General features: G+C 41.3%; 1 protein-coding gene across 35 annotated transcripts in view; it reads right to left on the bottom strand.

Annotated features, from left to right (window-relative positions):
* Positions 1-1,566: 1,566 nt before the first annotated feature.
* Positions 1,567-22,607, bottom strand: part of Sgip1 (SH3GL interacting endocytic adaptor 1) — a 194,846-nt gene continuing 173,805 nt past the window's right edge. For all 35 annotated transcript variants that reach the window (XM_075946069.1, XM_075946073.1, XM_075946090.1 and 32 more), the window contains 7 exons: positions 17,854-17,965; positions 12,864-13,019; positions 10,696-10,828; positions 8,899-9,101; positions 8,337-8,401; positions 4,681-4,845; positions 1,567-2,603 (listed from right to left, as the gene is read on the bottom strand). In XM_075946069.1, the coding sequence (XP_075802184.1) occupies positions 2,581-2,603; positions 4,681-4,845; positions 8,337-8,401; positions 8,899-9,101; positions 10,696-10,828; positions 12,864-13,019; positions 17,854-17,965 (857 nt within the window). In that variant the 3' untranslated portion in view covers positions 1,567-2,580. The remainder of the gene's footprint in view (positions 2,604-4,680; positions 4,846-8,336; positions 8,402-8,898; positions 9,102-10,695; positions 10,829-12,863; positions 13,020-17,853; positions 17,966-22,607) is intronic.

The raw sequence follows: 22,607 nt of genomic DNA, 5'->3' as shown, positions 1-22,607 counted from the left end.
CTACGTGGCCAAAATAAAACATTTACACTTCCTATTAGCTTAAGAACAAGCGCTTTTAGGAAACAGCTCTGTGGCTAACCAGAACTTGCTCTTAATTCAGCTCACTGTCCTGCAAACCATCTGTTACCCGCTAACCCACTTTCTTTGGACAGAAGGGAACCTGACTCCATGGATACTGTTAACTGAAACCTTGCCCTGATGAGGACCCCATCTCAGAACATGAATTCTTAGCCCACAGTGCTGCAGATACAGCTCTGACAGGAGATGGGAGCCTGCCATGATTAAAACCAGTCGGAACACCAGTCCATTCGTGGTGTGGGCATAGGCTACTTGACCCAGTTTCTGAACTGGAAGGAACCACCCGTTCCCCACTGAAGCTCGGAATATTCAAGCCTTAATTTTGAGATCACCAACTGTCATTCCATTTTGCCAAAGTCAATTAAGGGATTACAGGATTTCTTCACAGTTTTGTATTTGATTCCTGGAAACATTTGAATAATGTTAGAGACTATTCAAATCTCTATCTTTTAAATATATTTTTACGATGTCCATAAAATTATTCTTTGGGAAGAAACACCATGTATTTAAGGAGCAATTCATTCTAAAATGATACAAAATAGGATATAAAGAGAAAGACATGAGAAACAGTAATATTTACACATTTTTAATATGCTTTCTTGTTAATATTCAATGTTTTTCCATGAATTGACTACTTAAAAACATTTTATAATCACATTGTAGATAGGTTTCATTTTCCTGCTCCTTACCCTCAATTGGCTTAAATTTTCATTTCCCCATGTTCCATAAGATTTAAGTTTTACATTTTATTTCTCTATTTTTGTTTCAAAACCAAACTTATTGTGAACAAATTAGTTTGTTCAAAAAAAAAAAAAAGACCAAAAAAAAAAAACCAAACCTTCAAAGCCAGGCTGCTTTGGGGAAGAGCCTTTTTTTTTTTTAAATAGTTGAATTATTCCCAGGTAAAATGGATCATCTTGGACTGGACATTCTTCTGGTAGCAAACATTGACTGAAGAGAACATAGATTAATCTACGGAGCTCGCCAGAAACAGCTGCCAATTGAAATCTCATGGTTGAAGTAAGACTTAAAAAATTTAATCTGATTTTAGAATTGAAGGGAGCTGAAGATCTTTGTCAAATTTGAGTGAATACAAAATGAAATTCAGCAGTGAACACCCCAACTCAATTGCAGGATAGCCTGGAACAGGAACTGTTCTGTTGAAATAACTGGAGGCTTCCTGGAAGACTTAATCTTTAGACCTCACAGGACAATGCTCCAATCCCGTCCTGTGGGGCATCCCCCCACCCCAGTCCCAGAACTGTGGTATTTACGGAGCTTCAAGGCAACTGCCCGGTGCTTCCCATCCCCCAAGAACAGCAAAGATTCATAGTTTTATACAGTGAATCTTAAAATCATTCAAAAATATTCATAGGACAACAAGATTAATAGAATTTCACATATAAAGCTTATTTCTTCCTTCCCCAAAGATGTAAATGATAAGTTTAAAATTCTCTTTTTGGATCGAAACAGGCAACTTTTTCCCCCCCCTCTAAGGTCCATATTCTCAGTGTTTTGTTCTTGTGAGTAAAGAAGGAATGGGGTACTCCTGGATGCTGGAAGAGACAAGCCCCTCTGCTCTGAGCAATTGTGCAAAAGTATTAACCAGTTCAGCTACAGAAAGTCTTGAAACTTTAAAAATTATGTTGGCTTTAATCTGATGGTTTAGCAATCTCCACATCTGCTAAACTGCAGAGACGGGGGCACGGGGTCAGGTAAAATTCCAACATCCTCTGCACTCTTGGATAGAATTTAATATACTTAAACTTTAAATATGAATTGCTTTTCCCTTTTTTACACAAGTTATAAAAATAAGAGGCCCTGTTTACACAGTTTGCATTTTTATGAAATTTGCAGTTTGAAAAAAAAGCTTTTTTAAAAAGTGGTAATTAATGCTTATCTTTGAATATGCTGTAACTTTAGAATTTTATTTTTCTGAAATAGTTTCTGAGTTTAACCCACTAAACTGAAGCTAGAAGTTTTCTTTAGCACTAGAGGAAAACATAGTAAGGAGAGAAGAAAAGTAAGTTTTTTTTTCTGGTTCCATTTAAGGTTCTTGATGTGTGGCACCCCCTTTATGATAACTATCAACATTATACTTAAATTTTATATATTGACAAAATGCACTTTATCTCTGTAAGCACTGTGCCGTTCCACAGGACTACTATTAAATTTACATACCACAATTTAAATTACACCCTCTTCAGGAATGGAAAATACTAAAACTCAAGTGTCTAAGTGCCTGACTGGAATGAAGGTACAGTTTACAAATACAATAATTACATTTTAAAACCGTTAACAATATTACACCTAGAAGTAAATACTGTAGAACTGATCATCATAGGACTGTGTGTGGGAAATCACTGCTGAAAGCCAGGACCTTCCAGTTGCTGGACCCCAAGTATAGATATCGGTTGGTTTTCATCAAACCAGATTAAAACCCGTCTCTCATACAACAGTTCTCCAGGACATGGGTCTTCCAAGTCCTTGCATGAGATTTTATTAGTTATCTGCCAAGTATTTTCCTGCAAAACAAAACCACAGATCAAAACATTATCCACAAACTCAAGGGCACGATGACCTTTTTCCTCCTGCCCAACCCCTTGGAGCCAAACACTGCATGTTTGGGGTTCTATACTCCTACAAAGTGGCGAGGTTTTCAGGTTTCCTAGTTTCCCACATCCATACTCACCCCTTCTACTGCTGTGGACAGACAGTTTGCTGAGCATTCTGCATCCTGCCCAGGTGGGTCAGGGATTTGTCCCCGAATATGGGAAGTTCTTCATATTGATTTCTGACTTAGTTCATTTGAGAGTGAAAGGGTTATAATTAATAATTGTATCGGAACTGCAGGTGTAAAAACCAGGACTCAGAGGGAAAAAAAGCGGACAATGGTAACATGCTTGGTTCATATGTGTACGGCTCTGGCTTTACCCCAGCAGGCCACTGACAAGGGCAATCATCTCCATAAGAGCATCATTGTTTGTGCCACACTCAATTCCTAGGCAAACAGATTATGTCTGTAGGCTAGACCTTTTCTTTTCTCCTTCTTCTTCCTTCTTTCTTCTTTCTTTCTCCTCCTCCTTCTATCCTCTCCCTCTCTCTCTTCTCTTTGAGAGAGTGAGAGTATATATGTGAACATTTGTGTGTGTGTGTGTGTGTGTGTGTGTGTGTGTGTGTGTATTTTTCGGGACAGAGTTTCTATATAGCTTTTGGTTCCTGTCCTGGAACTAGCTCTTGTAGACCAGGCTGGCCTCAAACTCACAGAGATCTGCCTGCCTCTGCCTCCCGAGTGCCGGGATTAAAGGCATGCGCCACCACTGCCCGGCCTATATGTGAACATTTGTACTTTGGCAGATATGTGCGAGTTTAGAGACAACTTGTAGGAGTTGTTTTTTTCTTTTGTCGTCTGATTCCAAGGAGTCAAATTCAGGTTATCAGGCTTTATAGCAAGTACCTTTATCCACTGAACCACCTCACCAGCTCAAAACTAACACATATTCTTATTTTTAAAAAATCACTGTGTGTGTATATATGATGTGTGTGTATGTATGAGCACGTGGGGTGGCATGTGTGTGGAGCTCAGAGGACAGCTGTTCCAAGTTGGTTTTGTCCTTTCACCTGTAAGGGGATTTTTGAGACCTAATCCAGGTCCCCAAGCTAGTGTGGCAAGTGCCTTTAAGCACTGAGCCATCTGGCCACAGATACATTAAAGGTTGCTTTTAAAGTCAAAAAGCAGATATTCCAAGACCTCAGCTTAGCCAGACAATTCTAAAATTCAGAAAGTCCAGATGTTGAACAAAAACCTTCCAAGGAATCTAATGCTGCCATGCTTTAGGTATGCTGATGGAGGAGGGTCATCTTTCTATCTGTTGTTTCATTGGTTAAGTAATAAAGAAACTGCTTGGCCTCTGATAGGACAGAAAATTAGGTAGGCAGAGTAGACAGAACAGAATGCTGGGAAAAAGAAGCCGAGTCAGGAGTCGCCATGATTCTCCCACTCCAGATAGACGCAGGTTAAGATCTTCCCTGGTAAGCCATCTCGTGGGCTACACAGATTATTAGAAATGGGTTAGATCAATATGTAAGAGCTAGCCAATAAGAGGCTGGAACTAATGGGCCAGGCAGTGTTTAAAAGAATACAGTTTCTGTGTAATTATTTCAGGGCATAAGCTAGCCATGCTGGTGGCCAGGTGCCGGGGACGCAGCCCCGCCGCTCCTATTACAACAGCATGCCACATTTTCATGCTCTTTCTCCTGTTTAAACAAGATACATTTTCAGGTAGGAGAGGGAGTCAAACCCAGGAGTGTCCACCTTGTTGACAACACAGCAGCAGGACTTATCCCCCTGACTTTAATATACAGATCAATCAGGAGGGATGATAGCTCAGTCCAACAAAAGACACGGACCTAGCATACCCAGTCAGAGCCTTCCCACTTGGATTGCCAGTTCATCTGTACTTCATTCAAATATCAGCCTGCTTTCGAATGGGAGGGAGGGATAGAAAGGAGGAAGCAGGAGACGAGAAACAACACTTGCTTCCTGCTTGAGGAGGCGTGGCAGCACAATTTCTGCCAGCGAAACCAAAGCTACCCATTTACCTGCGGCAAACCTCTTCTTGATGAGTGAAAACCGGTACCCTGCTCCAACAAGCTCGATGTCACAGCCCGACAGTGTGCTTCCTTCACTCGTGAACTGCACAACCAACGGGGAAGGTTTGCTTGGGCCTTCGGATAACTGAAATCTTGCCAGTAGAGAACCTACGCCTTTAAAAGAAGAACATTATTGCAAGATAGAGATGGGCAGCGCCACTTTGCACAGAACTTTGAAATTGCATTTGAAATCAACTGTGCAAAACTGGACAGCCTAGAAAGCAGTATATATTCTTCAGTTACAAAATGATGGTGAGTAAAAGCATCCTTAGGTATTATGAGTTGATGTGGGGTTCCTCTCTGTATGCTGTAAATTATTTTTATAACCACTAGTTAATAATATTAGAAGTTATTTTGGTGGGAAATCTGAACATCTCTCTCTCTCTCTCTCTCTCTCTCTCTCTCTCTCTCTATATATATATATATATATATATATATATATATATATATATATATATATATATAAAGAGTAGGTGGAGTCACGGAGGAGCCATGTAGCTACTAAAGGAGAAAGATACTGGAAAAATCTAACAGCCTTATGGTGACACACAGATTAATAGAAATGGGCTAATTCAAGATATAAGAGCCAGCCAATAAGAAGCCTAAGCTATTGACCAGGCAATATTATAATTAATATAGTTTCTGAGTGATTACTTTGGGGCTGAGTGGCTGGGAAATGAAAAAGAGCAGTCTCCGATTCCAAATGGCACCAGCATGGGGCGACTACATCCACATTAAACTGAAGAGAGCTTGGGAAGGAATTCTAGACACAAAAGAACAGAGTTAAGCATAGCATCTTGGTAGCTGCATTTTTTTTTCAGATAGATTCTGTTTGCTGGCGGCAAGCAGAAGCACAGTTCCTTTAAAAAAAAAAAAAGTCTTCCTGACTCTGTTAGTGGCAAAATAATTGCATGGCTTTATTTTAAGAGATGGCTTCTTGGTACATGCTGGCAGAAGGAATTCTGGCTCTTTCAGGAGGTTCTGCACTTAAATGGGGTTTGTGAGAAGCGTGTTACAAATTACTTAATGGCAGCATATACCTGCTGTGTCCTTGGAGATAGGGTGGGTGTGCATGGCTCACGAAGCTGGCAGTGAAAATGCTATGTTAGACTGGGCAGAACAAACGGGCAGGGCTGTGGAGTTGGTCCTAGCCACACTCACTTAGCATTTTTTTAAAAAACACTCCTAGTCAGAAAATGATTACAAATATGCAATAAAGACAGATTCAGACAGAAATAGACTTTTAAATGGGTCTTATTGTGTTTTAAAAATGTGTGTAGGCTTGGGAGAGTGAGGAGAAAGAGTATAGACAGTTATAAAATAAAGCAAAGTCATAAAGACAGTAAAAGTAATATGAAAGAGTACAGTCAGTCAGATTAAAGGAGTAAAGAAAAATAAGCCACGAAAAGATAAAAAGTACACCGAGAGCCTGGGTTATACATATTATTGTGTTTTCTTTGAATTTTTTGACTGCAGAGAGACATTTGATTCAGAGGGATGCTAAGCTACACCAACATAAAGGTATCTTGACTTCAAAATTTGAGTCTAAGGATATGTTACTTTGGAAAAGAGGTTCTGCTTTTGATTTCACAGAAGATGAGAATCTTTGGATTTCTTCCAGGCTAATGTGGTTTGATGGAAGAAGATCCCCTGAAATGTCTCCATGAACCCCTAAAAACACTTTACCCAACAAATAGCAGGAAGCAGTTTGGAGAGATCAACTCCCAAATTCCTAAAATAACTGTTTATGAATGTTTATTTTCATTTAAAGGGGGTTGGTTATAAATGGTTAAATGGTCACAGTCAATGTCTTTCTAAAAAAAGAGGAGGAGATATGATATAGAGATGATTACATTGGTATGGATTCTGGTCTATTGATACAAATTTAAGGTTGATTTTGTTATACTGTGTATATGTATATTTCTACTCTTCTTTAAGGTATTATGCTCATCCAGCTCATTTAAAATGTAATATATAATTAAGAAATACAGGTTAATAGATAGTCATCTATAATAATTAAATTTTATTCATGTTAGTTAGGTTTTCTAGATGTACAGAGATATATTTCAGATGAACAGGTATTCTTCAAATCTTTCAAAGATATACATAATATGGAATTTAAAATGTTTTAAGAACTTAGATTTTTCTCAACAGTGAGACATGTCTGCTTCTGGCAAGCACCAATTACTTCAGAGAGGGTGATGGGCATTAAAGAAACTCCTTATGGAATTTGCCTTCAACATGACAAGGCTAGTCATTTGGGCAAGAAACTGCTCTTGCCTGGACTGCTTGATGGTATTCAGTATGAACTGGACATGCAGGAACCACAGAAAAGTGACTGCTGAACATTCCAAAAGATGGGATGGTCCTTCAGGGTTCCTGATTCACAGAAGAAACTGCCAGACATTCTGCAGGACACAGAAGAAAGTAACTGATGAACTTTGCCATTACAAGGCAGAACAGATCTTCAAATTTCCTGCTTCATGGAAAAGTCTGCCAGACACTAGGGGGCCTGTAGGCTGAAGATGGATGCCCCGATGTTACAGAAGAACTTTGGGTGACTGTGCAGGCAGCATTATGTCTCTGTCAGTTCTATAGTTTTGGAAGTTGCTTACCTGTTTACTTAGGTAATTTTATGTCCTTTTGGGGTCTTTGATGGAGTTGAAGATTAGATAATAATAATTATTAGATTAGATAATAATAATTTGTGAATCTTTAGATTCACAAAGATAGGATAGATGACTAAATATTGTAACTGTAATTCTTGCTTGATACCTATTTTGTTATATGTAATTTTACTATGTTAAAGTTAAAACCTTCCTTTTTGAATTAGACAGAAAAGGACAGATGATGAGGGATTCCCCTCTGCATGCTGTTTTATTACCATTGGTTAATAAAGAAGTTATTTTGACTAATGGCTTAGCAGAGTAAAGACAGGCAGAAAATCCAGAGATATATAGAGAGAGTAGGAGGAGTCAAGGAGACACCATGTAGCTGCTAAAGGAGATGCTAGAAAACCTTACTGGTAGGCTACAACATCATGGAGATACATAGATTAATAGAAATGGGCTGATTTAGGATGTAAGAGTTAGTTAGTAATAAGCCTGAACTTTTGGCCAAACAGTGTTGTAATTAATATATATTGTTGTAATTAATATGTATTAATATATATACAAACTATAATACAGTTTTCGTGTGATTATTGGTGTCTGAGCAGTAGGTAAACAAATGAGCAGTCCCTGCCTACAATGAGTGACTGGTTGAAATGGGTCAGTAGAATGGTACTTTAAAATTTGCGACATGCCTCAAGGATGGCTCCATCCTTTTTAACTCGCGATTAACATAAGAGGAAAAAAGACATCTACATAGACTCTGACACAGGATAGACATGTCTCCTGAAGGGCTCTCCTCTGCCACAAGGACAGTCTATGTCAGGTGAGGTCTTGGTGGGACACCAAAGAGAAAGGTTCACTAAAAGCCCCTTGATTTCATGGATGTTGACAACTAAACAAACATTCTGCTTCTTTCTAGGACTACAAGGATTTGGGTTCATAGTTGGCCGACACCTGTAGGTTATCTCAGATTTAAGCCTGTGATTACATTACCTCCATTTTCTGACTTCTGGGAGATATCAGGAATTTTCCATAATATTCTTTGTTGCTCAGCATTCCTGAAAATAAAACAAATAGCTTTTTTTTTACATACCAAGGAGATGCGACATTTCCAGATAGTGTTAATTAAAATAAAATGGGCCTCGAGATGTGTAGTTCTTCCTAACCTCATATATACTCCTACATATATAAATGTTCTTCTTTCCCCTTATCTAACCAGCCACAGAAACATGAGAAAAATAGAGAGAGATACAGTGTTTAGAACACACCTACCCAGAAAATAGATATGAAGTGTTTGTTAATCACCTAGCTTAGGTATTTTCCATTGTAGTCATTGGTTAGCTCACATTAATTTTAAATAAGTATTCTTTATTTTGCTGTTGCTAGTGGAAAGACTGGTCCCCCAACTCCTGCCCCTGTCCCCCCTCCCCCCCCAGATTTGCTGAGGTCCCTTCCCACAGTAAAAACCCTGGTGTTAAAACTCTTCAGTCTCTTAACCAGAAGAAGCCCTTTTAAGGAGCAGAGAGGGAGGAAGTTTTTTTGTTTTTGTTTTTACCAGACCGCTGGAGGAAGCACAGCCTGGAGCTTGGTCACTCCTCCGTCTATGGGGACCAGGAACTGCACGTTGTTAAGGGCCACTGCGGTGGTCATGGCGTCCGTGTTGTATTTATAATCTATGCGCAGGTCAGTACTCGCAGGCTCACATCGCCAGTTTACTGCCAAGTTCAGAGGTGTGGACTGAATGCCCTGGGCGGACACCTTTCCCAAAGGATAGGAGAGAGAAGGCGTGAGTTTCAACTGTCAATCAAACCAAACCAGAGACCGTGATTGGCTCCACTGGACTGGGCTTATAAACAGGCTGTACTATTATTTGTGCTGTTTACAGGGTTCTAGGGGAAACTGATGAAGTTCAGGCTCCGGGTGGGAGTGCTTAATAGAAAACTATTAAGGTTTAATAGTTTAAATAGGAAACTATTAAGTGCTTAATAGGAAACTATTAAGGTTGTAATCACATATACAAGGTCAGCTGTGGAAATCCCTACAGCACCTCAGAGTTTCACAGTGCATTTTCTGTCCTTAGGGAGGTGAGGCAGCTTATTGGTTAAGGGCTGAGGCCAGGAGACTGGACACTCTTGGGTGTGAGTTCTAGTCCTGCCACTTAACAAACTGATTGGTGATTGGTCTTAGACAAGTTAGGTGTAACCTCACTCAACCTCGGCTACTTTCTCACCTGCTAAATGGGGATTCTAACAAACAGCGTGACTCCTCGGTTGTCAGGAAGGTTCGAGGAGAAACAGCACTGTGTCTAGCTTATAGCTAGAAAGTGATTCCTGAACAGGTTAACTGTTAATATGCATGTCATGTTTGCTCTTTACGACAAACCAATCAGGCAGACAATGCTGGACATTGTCCTTATTCCTTTGAGGTTTGTCAACATCAGGACCTGAATCCTCTGCTTGGAAGAACGACAGTGTCTGCAGTCTGGTTAGAGTCAGTAGTGAACGAGCTAGGACAAGAAAAGGTCCGGTTTGACTGTGATTAAGAAGCAAGATATTCTCTTAAGACGGTGATACCTGTTTGAGTTCCTGGTCTGTAGTGCAGAATTCACCTCCTTACTCCCTCAGCACCTGTCAATTGCTAATAGCTCTCTGGCTAGGGCTTGGACTCTGTGGGTTCAACACTGAATTATTTATTAGCCAAGGCTTCATTAGAGCTAGTTCATGAAGCTGTCGCAGTAGAAAAAAATCCAGGTTATTTATACCTAATCCCTTCAAATTAAAAGTCTTAGAACACTTGTGATCTGACCATGATTATGCTGATCTAACTTATTAATAATCTATCATATTTAAAATAGATTTATTTATTATTTGTATGTATATATGTGTGTGCATGTGTGAATTTACGTACACCACATGCATGCAGGAGCTAGCAGAGGCCAAAACATGGCCTCAGGTCTCCTGGAGCTGGACTTACGGGCCACCATGGAGTTGTGAGCAGCAACTTGGGGACTGGGAAATGAAGCCATGTCTTCTGCAAGAGCAATAAGTGCTTTCGACAGCTTTTAACCTCTGACATATTTTTCCAGCTCTAACACTTACAATCTTGATTAAGTGTGCATGTGTGTTTTCAAGTTCCTTTTTAGGGGGCATGTTTCTATAGTTTAAAACTAAAACACCTCACTTTGTATTTATGGGTATTTGATTAATATTCTCATTAGTCTCCACATGGTTTTTTAAGGCTTAAGGTTTTTATAACTACAGCACTTCAATAATATTAAAAAATGTTGCTTTTATAAAATAGTAGGCCCTTTAGAATGTGAAGTAGGATAACCCTGACCGTACCATATGCTTACCTGATATTTGAGCATGTCCACATTATAATATGTAGCCTGGGGTTTTTGTTCAGAGACTTTCTTTAGGTGAGTCATCAAATTTGGCATGTTTACCCAGAATTCCTTGGTGTTGGCATCATTTTGTGTATTATCACTATGAAGATTGAAGGAAAATCAATGATTAAGTAGCATCTCATTGGCACCATCTTCTGTACAAGAAGCATTTTAGAAGATGGTCTCTGATTTCTCCATCTCCTTTGACAATCCGAACTCTTGAGAGCATCTCCAGGGAGGGGTTTAACACGGTGCATGGTGTGGTGTCCCATAAGCCTTCCAGTTCCCACAAGGCTCTGCTCTGCTGCCAAACAGTCCCATGAGCTCCTGTCTACTAACCCAGCCGAATAACATCTGGGTGCTTTGAAGTGATAACTAGTTCCTCATCCATACTCAGCAGCTCCCCCTGCATTCTTTCACGTCTACCTAATCAGCCAATGCAATTAAGGGGGAGTAAATAGATTTTCCTTTGAACTGACTTGCAATAACTTTCAGAAATTAACCAGTTAAAAGACTCAGAGGTGCACACATGTAATCCTAGCTTTGAGAAGGCCAAGGCAAGAGGATCACGAGTTCAAAGCCAGCCTCAGGTACACAGTGAAGGAGCTTATCCGGAAATGAAAACAAAACAAAACAAAAATGTCAAGATTTGGCTTAACTAACTGAAAAGGATGTAGCCACCACCACCATGCTTCATTGTCAGCATCCAAGAGCATCTAATATAAAAACTTCAATTCACAAACAAGATGGCCTTGGAGTTTATGGTGGTAGTCACAGTTTCTTATAGTGGGACAGCAGAGTCTTGGCTCTCTGAAAAGCTTAGCATCCCTGATAGCTAGTGTCAGCAGTCTGTTTAGGGACCACTCGCCTGATCTACATTGCAGCTGCTTCTTCATTCATGATGAAGCACGAGCCGGGTGACATGCCCTCTGGATGGTGCTATCTCATGGGGACAGGGTGGCAAATGAACAAACAAATAGATCGAAAAATTTTAATGGAAAGGATGGCGAGTTTCCAGGAGAATGACAATGAGACCTAACTGACTATGGAGATGGTCAGTGCGGCTGGAGGGGAGGAACAGGGGAGACAGAGGAGCTGAGAGCCATAGGAAGAAGGGGAGGGTAGTATTTCAAGATGGCGACGTTCATGCCAAGCCCTGATGTGGGGCAGAACTTCACTCGTTTTTGATAGGTAGGGATTAATGAGGAGAACAGACACATAGATTTGGGTAGATGCTCAAAACCAACGGCGACAAGTTGAGATTCTGGGGCGTGTGTCATGTTGTGAGCAAAGAGCAGTCTCCTCAAGGTCAGTGGCTGTAAATGCATACTGACGCCGGGCCAGATTGGAGCAGGGCCAGATTGGAGCCAGGGAGGGAAACAATTGTTACTGCGACAGTCTGGGGACATGGTGTTGGGACTAACTCAAGGAAACATGCTGAAAAGGAAGACTGTGGGCACTTTAGAGAGAGACTTCTAGACAGAATACCCACACTTTTGTGATGGAGAAGAAGCGGCCAAGAACAACTCCTTTTGTCACCCCCACCGTAAGCCAGCAACACATGCACATCCATGCCTAATACAGACATCATTTCAGATTTGAAATGAGAAAGTGTGCATTTACGGGAACAAATCCACATGCCCTTCCCTGGTGTGAGCTGTGCCAACAATGGCCATTATAGTAAAATTGTGGGCCTCACTGAAAAGGTTTGCAAATTTATGTGGAAGAATAGCTAGCCCACAGGTCCCATATTATTTCACTTCATATCATAAGAAAATTTTCTATTATTGGGCTCATCACCTACTGTTCTTCTTTACTGTTTATTATAACAAGTGAAACAGGCATGTCTACGTTGTCCCCAATATGGACTTTCCTTAAATGCCTCTTTAACCCCTTTAGAAGTTGGCCACTAAAACACACAAATGCACACGGAATTACATATTCGCACACAGCGCCACATACAGAAAACTTGACAGCTAGCACACAAAGCAACTGTCTGTGTGTCAAATCTACGTGCACATCTGCACTGTGGGGGAATCAGTCACGGCGCTATTCTTGCAATGGAACTCTCTTTATGCAGACACAGGGTACTAAGCTAATCATCTCTTTAAAATTGTATGCAGAATCATATTTACCAGCAGAGAAGTTGGGGGTTCGGCAGGACGTGCTCTAACCTGCTGGAATTTATCACTCGAAAAGTCAGAGCGGCTGGGGATGGGTTGTTGGCAAAGTGTCTGGTGATGCCGGCGGGGAAGGACAAGACCATCTCTCCCGTAATCTTGACAATGCACCTGGAACACCAAGCACATGAGAGGAGAGAGAAGAAACAGGGTCAGTGTGCGGGATGCTGGCGGTGGAGGAATAGAAGAGGCCGGAGTGACAACGTAAAACACCTGGAGTTAAAGACAAAGCAGCTACAATTATGCTCCCAACCACCAAGTCACCTGAGAATTTGAGAACAGTTTTCGTTTTTTAAAAAGCTTTAGTTGTAAGGAAATATATGTTTCTACAATGGGTGGCAATTTCAAGAACTAGAAGTTTGAATTTATCATTTTGATTATCTGTTTTGAGGAGTAACAAGTATCCCTCTACTAAAGAAAAATCATAAAGAAAAAACTGGCCTAAAATGTACTGAACAGATGTGCATGCATCTGGGGTAGTAAGAGAACAACCTGGGGGAGTGGGTTCTCTCCTTCCACCAAGTGGGGCCTAGGGCTGGAGCTCAGTCCGGTCATCCATCTTGGAGGCAAGAGCATTTACCAGTTAAGCCACCTTGCTGGCCCCAGAGTGGTTGGCTATTTTGTTGAACGTTTTTTGGAGTGTGGAAGACCAGCACAAAGAATATTGGTGGGCTTCACAAATCGAACCATTTAGTCTTGTGTTTTTGCTTATTTGGAGATAACCACCTGCATTTTATCATTATACCTCACTGGGACTTACTTCAGTTCTTTGAATAGTGTAATCAATGTCTTTTCTGTTCTCCAAAGTAAAGTTCTTACATCTTAATTTATTAGTTCTGTAGTCCATTATTTTGACTATTTTGTCACAACTAAATTAGTCATAGAAATTAAAACATGGTAAGATGATAGTTTAGAAGAATCATCATTTTTTTCAAGGCTTCATGGAGGTGTGAATATGATAAAGTGTAGCTACTTTTAAATTCTACACATTTGTATGATATAAAATCAATACATAACCAAGCCCCATGTTTCCATTGTCCCCAAACATGTCTTTCTGACTTTCTGTAATCCCTTTGGCCTAATTTTACAGTCCTCGATCCAGGGTACCTGCTATGTGCTTCTATCACTTTGCATTGTATTGCACTTCCTATAATATAATCTAAGAGGTGTGTGCTTGGGGCGGGGTCAGACTGTGTTCCCTGGAAGAACTATCTTCAGATTTGTCTCTGTAGTTCATGCATCAGTAGTCCATTTATCTCTAGTTTGAGGAATGGATATATCATTTTCTGAAAGAATAAACCAATTCAGCCACTAAGGCATATGAGAGTCCTTTCCCACCTTCATCTGTTACAAAGATGTGATCAATGTATGCAAATAGGCCTTTGAGTGGGTGTGGCTCTAATTCTTTCTTGCTAGGTATGAGGGATCACTGGGTCATGTGTTGGGGATATCTTTCACTTTTTGTTTGTTTGTTTGTTTTTCGAGACAGGGTTTCTCTGTGTAGCTTTGGAGCCTGTCCAGGCACCAGCTCTGTAAACCAGGCTGGCCTTGAGCTCACAGAGATACACTTGCCTCTGCAACCCGAGTGCTAGGCTTAAAGGCATGCACCATCTCTTCCTGGCACCTTTCTCTAATGAAACAGCCCACCTGTCTTTGTTTCTTTCTCTGCCATGACTCTCTCTCTCTCTTTCCTTATTATTTCTTTTCCTTCTTCCTCTCCTCTCTTTTTCCTTTCTTCTTTTTTCTCCCCAAGTGTTTTCTAATATGGAAAATACAGCTGTGTGAATCTCTCAGCATTTCCACATCCTCACCATCACTGAGCAGAATCCATCTTAGCTTTAACTATTTGATGGGCAATGAGGTCTTGTTTTCCCTTGATTTTAAAGAATGTCTATGAATCTTAAGATCTTTTAAAAGGTTTAATTAATCAATTATAAATTGTGTGTGCGCGCGAGCACACGTGCGTGAACTATGGAGCATGGAGCCCCTAAGATGTGGTGGTCAGAGGACAACTTTCAGGAGTTGCTTCTGTTCTTTCACCACACAGTTTCCTGGGAGATGGGGCTCAGATGACCAGGATTGGCATAAGTAGCTTTACCATAGCTCCCAACTTTGTTCTTTTGCAAAGTTGTTTCAGGACCGGGTCCAAACAGAATACAGAACCACAGCATCAATTTCAGCATAAACTCTATTTCCAAGCTTTCAATTTCAACCCACTCTCTACTTCCTACTCTTGGAGACTTAGTATATATTTTCCTTTGCTTACAGCATCAGGTAAAGTTTGTCAGTAGAGGGCGCTGAAGAGACAGTGGAAGGAGCTTATCTAATAGTCCCCATACTCACAAAATGAAAATTTAAAACTATTGTACTTATAGATTACTAAATTCCATGTTTGTCGGATGTGGTTTTCTTTCTCAAGGAAAATGTTTTTTACCTTAGTGACTGTTCCTCTCAGCATTTGATGTGAATGTCAGTGTGTCATGTGAACCTGGCCTTTGGAAACTTATAATAATGTGAAATGGAATTAAAAATCAATTTCTGAATTAAGCCCGGAGCCACGTAAATCCTCACAAATGAAGCATTTATAAAGAAAGAAGACATTTCCACATCAAGAGGCCTGTGACTTACAAATTGGGTTCTCCCTTTGCCACAGGCAGCCATGGCTTCTCTAGCTAGGCTACAGAATCAGCGGCAGCCAGCTCTCGGCAAGAGCTGTGTACGTCTGAGCTGGTGGAGGGCAAGAGAAGCGCAGAAGTGACCGTACTGCGCTGTGGGCACTGAGCACATGGCCTTTTTGTGAGCCTGCTCTGAGTGCAGGAGCTTGGGATGCTTAATTAATCAACCTACTTGGGATTATGTACTATGAAAAATCTTCCCCCCCCATTACATCACTCAGTTCAAATGACCCTTTCTTTCCTATCCTCATCATTCAGCCTCCTTACTTTGCCCCCCTCCCCCTTTTAAAGGAAATTGTGTGGTCAAAATATTAAGGACTTCTTGTCTTCCACTGCATCCTATTTACATCTCTTCCACCAGACTTTGGGTTATTTCCACACACAAGTATTATTTCCCATCCCAGATGTCTTTGCCTGTGTGCCTCATGTCTGCTACAATGGTCAGTGCGGAGTAACGTTCTGTAGAACTCAGATGAGGGAGTCAGCCGGAGTCCTTTAGCTACTACCTCTTGAGCACTTTGAGCCTTGCTCTGGTGCCGAAGACACCACAATGGAGAAAGGATTAAAATCCAGCTGTTGGAGCTTCCGTGTCAGTGGACAGGGAAAGACAGACAATGGACAACAGGGAAAAACGCATGTATGAGGCGTTAGGGCTATGGAGGAGGAGGAAGCCATGTATGGAGGTTGGCAAGGGTGGAAGGGGAGGAGTGCTGCTTTCTACAGACTGGGTGAGAAGTTCTGTTTGATAAATTTGCTGAGGAGCCAAAGTGAGGGGACAAACTGCTCAGGTGCATGGGAGAAAACAGAGAGAGAGAGACAGAGACAGAGACAGAGAGAGAGACAGAGAGACAGAGAGAGAGACAGAGAGACAGAGAGAGAGACTGAGTGGTAGAATGGGTCATAAAAGAGAGAAAGCTATAGGCTAACGTGGCGTAAGTGGAGAGAATTGAAGGAGGAGGGATGTAGACAAGGCAGGAGGGAGTAAGCCAGGCTAGACCAGAGAGAGGGCAGCTGGGTGGGGCTGGAAGCTCTCCACCAACAGAGCACAGAGCACCTAGGAGTGATGCGCTATGATGGGGGAAGGACTGCAGAGGTGCCAAGGTGGAAGCTAGGAAGGTCAGTTACATCTCTAAATACATCAGTAAGTGAAGGAATGAAAGGCAGCCAGGGAGCAAGCAGAATAGGACCCAGCGCCCGATTCTCCCCTGATTTCTACCATAGTGTGTGTTCTCTCCACATTCCTACTAATTTTTTAAGTACATATGCTTCTGTTTTTCTCAGTTCTTATCAGCTTCAGTGTTCAAGGCATTGATCAGCCAGTGGTGGGCAGTTCTTGTAACTCACATAACAGGCAGATGTACACATTCTTTGTTCTAGCAAGCCTACAGGACTAACATGTATGTAATAAGGGTTCATCAGATTCAGCTGACAGTGTTTATGTGTTCCATACGAGCCTCTTTCCCCACTCCTTCCCTTTCTCTCATGTCGTGCCTCTCTGGATCAACCCCAGGCTCAGTATTTGTTTCTCTATACTATTATAGACCTGGAATGAAGCCTGGCTGTTGTTGAGGGAGCCATGACGGTGAGGAAGAATGAAAGACCCGGTGACTGGGTAGGATGCTTTGGGCTGGAGCTACTAACTCTATTGGTTTTCCAGAATAGCATTAGTAGAGCTAGACTTTTGGAAACAGGGTTTCTGAAGGGGATAGAGGACTCAAACTTTGTCATGCGAATTGCCACCTAAAGTGTGTTGCTCCAGTGATATTTAACTCTTACTGCTGAATAAGATCTGTAATAGAGTCTGTAAGCATATCAGTTACTTCTCATTCCTCTCATTCTACGTTGTAAGAGTTTCTAAGCCCCATTCTTGCCAGTGAAAAAAGGACCAAGAGCAGTTCATCCCTCACTTAGGTTTTCTTCTGTTTATTGCTGGAACTCAGGCCCATAATGACATCAGTGGATACACTTGGCAGTAGTGTGGTGCGGGTGTTTGGTGTGCCGGGTGGATTAATAGTTCTTGTCAGTGGTTCGGAGTCAGGATTCCCTTTGTTACTGAGTGTGGAAAACTGAATATTTCTCTGTGGGGGAAAAATGCACAGATAAGATGTGGTGGTTTCTATAAAGTGATTTCAGAGAATTTATGGATCTGATCCACAGAACTCCTTCTCAGCAGGTAGGATGGTTATGTTTAGAGTGTCCCCCCCCACCCCCGCCCACTAGACAGGACAGGTTTTCAAGAGGATAGGGGTCCTTATCCCACCCAGGCTTACTTGCTCGGGTCTGCTCCTTTGAAGTAGGCGTTGACGGTTTCTGTGAATGCTGCAGCAACTGGGAGGGTGTCCTGAGCCCCCATAGTCAGAGGACTGGGTCCCCTGGAAGAACCTGTAGGAGATGGAATGCTTCCATTTATTTGTGACTTACGTAAAAGGCACGAGCACATTGAACTAGAGCTCGCTAAAGAACTGGGGGCAGGGTCTTTTACCAAAAAAAAAACCCCACGATCACACAGTAGCTGTGTGTTCAACACAAGCACAAGTATTTAAAAGGAAATATTTGGCCGGTTTATAGACAAACACACTTGACATCGATTCAGCTACTTGGCTATGGGAGAAAAATCCAAGCAAAGAACGAAGCCATAGGGGTTTCTACACGTCCTGCATAAAGCATAGGGCAGTATTTGCATGACAGTTTGTACTTGTGCAACAGGTGGTTAATGGAGAGACTTTCCTATTTCCCTGCTAGAGCCTTCCAACCCAATCAAGTAGTCAGCCTGAAAACCTGCATTCCTTCATTAGGAAGAGATGAGTCATGCGGTGTCACACAGCTCAAGGCCCTTTTCTGCCCTTTTTTTGTCATTTCCATTTAAAAAAGCCCAGTTGCTCTCGGTTAAGCAAGGTCAAGCTCCTTGTCTAAAACAAATACTACCAAAGCTACGCTGTTGACTTGGCACTGACAAAAGAAGGCGCTGCTCACTTGATCACCTCGATCAGTATCTCTGTGTTCATTGCACACCTACTGTGTGCCAGCAGAGGCAAGGCATGCCTCCCGCGAAGTGCTTCACCCTACCTTCCCCTCAGCCTGCAGGATAGGCAGGGAGAGTCACATTTTACAGAAGAGGAAGCCAAAGTTTGAAGGGCCGTATCCAAGATGATACATTTATGGAAGCAGTGAAAACAAGAATCCAAATTTAGATTTGCTTTCCTGTAAAGCCTGTATTTTCATTATCACGCTGCGTGGTTTGTCTGCAAGAAAGACTTAACTACAAAGAGTTGCTGCAACATGGAACTTCAAAAGCATAGAGTTTAGTTTGCTGCTTTGGTTATTAGTTTCTAGGCTTGGTACTGAACATGGTGTCTATGTCCCATGCTTGCTGCGTCACCTTTCTATCAAACAAAGACGTTTATTCCTCTTCTCTTCTGGCATACGCTACACGCATTGGGGTAACCCATCCTTTATATGTCTTCCTCCTCAACATAACCTTTCCTGTTCATTCTAGTTCATCACACTACCCCACCCCCAGCTTTTTCTATCTTAATTCAGTTCTTACTATCTTGTACTTGGTAATAGGTCATCATTTTTTAAGAGTGCTCTGCATGTACACCTGACATGTATGTCGGAAGAGGGCATCAGATTCTATTATGGATGGTTGTGAGCCACCCATGTGATGGCTGGGATTGAATTCAGGACCTCTGGAAGAGAAGCCAGTGCGTTTAACCACTGAGTCATCTCACCAACCCATGTAGGTCACCAATTTAACATCACTTTGTTAGTATCATGTATCATGCCCTAGTGTAGATGTTGAGGATGCTCAAGATGAGTTAGACATGGTCTCTGTTCCCCTGGAGTTCAGTGTGCAGTTATTGCTGTTCTCATACTCAACAGCATCCCCACCACCACCACCATTACCATTCACACCAGCACTGACCTCTGCCGTCATTGTTTACTCACCATTAGTATGTGCCCTACATAAGTAATAAGCATGATATTCACTTAGCAGACCCTCTATGTGTTACACGCATGACTTCCAGTCTGCAGTGCTGCTAGGAGAAGGTGGTGGAACATCTAGGTTATGGGGGGTCACATGGAAAGAATTTAAGACTTAGGCAGTACGCTCTTGAAGGAGATATGGAGACTTTAACCCTTTCCTGTCTAACTCTTTGCTTTCTGGTCCCCATGAGGGAGACATGTCTCCTCTATTACATATACATTTCTGACATTATATACTATACCACCATAGCCTAGGACACAGGCCCAAGAACCTGTGACGACTCCAAATAAACTTTTCTTTAAGTTGAATATCTTTGTTAAAAAATTTATTTATTTTTATTTTATGTGTAGTGGTGTTTTGCCTGCATGTATGTCTGTGTGAGGGTGTCAGATCCCATGAAGCTGGAGTTTCAGACATTTGTGAGCTGCCCTGTGGGAGTTGGGAATTGAACCTGGGTCCTCTGGAAGAAGCAGCTTGTGCTCTTAACCACTGAGCCATCTCTCCAGCCCCTAAGGTGAATACCTTAAACATTTGGTCACAGTAACAGTAACCAATCGACACAGGACTCATTGTCAAAGAATATTAAAAATATCAATTATCAAAAAATATTCTACAACTTGCTCAGTCTTGCCTAGTTGATAATGAAGAATTTTAAGATTGATACTGAAGAATGTGTGGATTCAAAATTTAGGTTCTGAGGACTATATTATCTTGTTCCCTTGGGTAATTAGGGATCATATTGGGCAAGAAAACAATTGAAGTCAATCGGAGTGTGCATATCTTAAATCATGGGGTTGCCGACTTTTAAAGAAAGGAATTAGGAATGAGTTACTTTTGTGCAGCTCCACTCTTTCTCAAACAGAACCAAGGTTATACCAACCTTTCCTTAGAAACCTGGGCCATCACCCACTGTTAGCCCAAGAAAGGCAATGTTTACACACATCTGTGAAAAATGAAACAGTGAACAGAAGAAACAATTTGATAATAGTGTTGCTCAATTCCTCTGTTTCCTCATTAGCTCAGACATTTATAGAGTGATCCTGGAGGACAATGGCTTCCCCAGCTGATGGCAACAAGTGGGTGAGTGGAGAGGGGTTAGGCTGTTACCATGACGGCAAGGTCATAATTCCCACGTGACCGGAACTTGGGAGTTTGGTGAGGTACTAAAACAGAAAATTTATAGCCAAATAGAGTAAGTCAACAAATGCTTTAAAAGAATGGTATGAGAGAAAAAATCAAAAGGGAATGGATGGTTAGGAATTAAGTGAGGAAGCATTTTATACAACTATTTTGGGAAATATTATATGTGAAAACAGATACTCTCTTTTGAGAATATATATGAAAATCTTGAGAAATGCACATATATACAATGTTTATATAATCTAAAGTAGAAGTATTGATTTCTTGAGGTTTTGGGGATTTCTGGAACTGAGATTAGAACAGTTCCCTAGAAAATGAGAGACCCATGAGCTATCTGATATAGGGAAGGTTCCACATTTAGAACACACTAGCTATAGTGTAGTGCATACTTTAATGAGAAAGATGATAAGGTGTAGAAGGAAACTTGTCTGAAATGTGTGTGTGTGCATGTGTGTGTGTGTGTGTGTGTGTGTGTGTGTGTGTGTATGCGTGTGCGCGTGTGTGTACTTGTCTGTGCATGAGGAGACCAGAGGTTGACACTGGCATGTCAGCTTCTTTAGTCCAATTTTCTGCTTTATTTTCTGAGACAGAGTTTCTTCACTGAACCTGGAGCTCACTGTTTCGACTAAATTATCCAGGCACCGAGCCCTGGGATCCACCAGCCTTCACCATCTGTATCAGAATTACAGAGGCATAGGGAGCCATGCCTGGCTTTTACCTGGGCACTGAGGACCAAACTCAGGTTTGTAAGCATATGTAGCCAAGCACTTTACCAACTGAGCTCTCTCTCCAGCCCAAGGACATGCCTTAAAAAGAAAATAAAATTGGCGAGGAATGCAGACACTAGTAGATAAAGAGAATATCATGGAATATCATGAATATTATTTTTCAGAACTGCAAAACATTTTGATAGACATGATATTTTGTGAATAAAGTGGTGTGGTTTATGTAGCTAGTGGTCTTTTAAAGTGAACTGGCTCCTACATGAGTCAGACAGTGCATGAGCCTGAATCAATGGTAATGTTTACTGAGAAAGAACTCTCTAGTAAATGGTCCAGGGCTCTGTCCACAGATGAGACATTTATTATCAGAATTATGAGAGGTGGTGGTGCTGACGAAGGTGGCATCAGTGCAGGGATTAGAACATGACACTGGGTAGTGGCTGCGAGAATGGGGGTTGGCACTGGGTCAATGGGAGTTGGCAATCAGCCTGGGATTTCTTCTTTCTCTGATGCTTGCCTAAACTATTTTTGGCAGTAATGATACAATCATAAGCATTCTGTGGGCCTATTCTGAGGGTTAAAAAGAAGTATAACATTTAGAGTAGTGCTTGGTCCGTAACAGCATCAAATTAGCTATTTTGATGATGATTAGTGGAATGAAGACAAGATGGAGGTAAACTGAATAAGACAGGCTTTTCGATGTGCTCAAGAATTTTTTTTTTAAAGTTTGGAATACTGACCTGGAACAACTGAGAAAAAACAGCAAAAGTAATTAAGAAATTCCTCCGTATTAACATTGAAAATTGCCAAACAATCTGGTGCATATCTATAATAGTAGCAACCGGGAGGTTAAACCAAGAGGACGGCAAGTTGTGGGCAGCCTGGCTACCCTCTGACCTGTCTCAAAATTCAAAACAAAACAAAACCTTGAAATAATTGTGATTTTGGGAAAAAACCTAGCTAAGTAGATGAATATATATGTATAAAATAAAATCAACTGGGGGACTTAGTTATTTGATTTGATTTTCTGAGGTTGGGTTCTTAAGATCTCAGGTAGTTTGGGCTATATCAATGCATATCGTTAGAAATGATGGTTTTACTGCCGTTTGTCTTGAGTGTGCTTTGTGCTATAGCTCATGAGGGAGCACCGGACACTTCAGTATTAACCTCTAAT

Source organism: Microtus pennsylvanicus, chromosome 13 (assembly GCF_037038515.1).
Source record: "Microtus pennsylvanicus isolate mMicPen1 chromosome 13, mMicPen1.hap1, whole genome shotgun sequence".
In the NCBI taxonomy this organism is placed as follows: domain Eukaryota; kingdom Metazoa; phylum Chordata; class Mammalia; order Rodentia; family Cricetidae; genus Microtus; species Microtus pennsylvanicus.
Note: the sequence above shows the minus strand (reverse complement) of the source record. Positions and strands in the feature narration are given on the sequence as shown.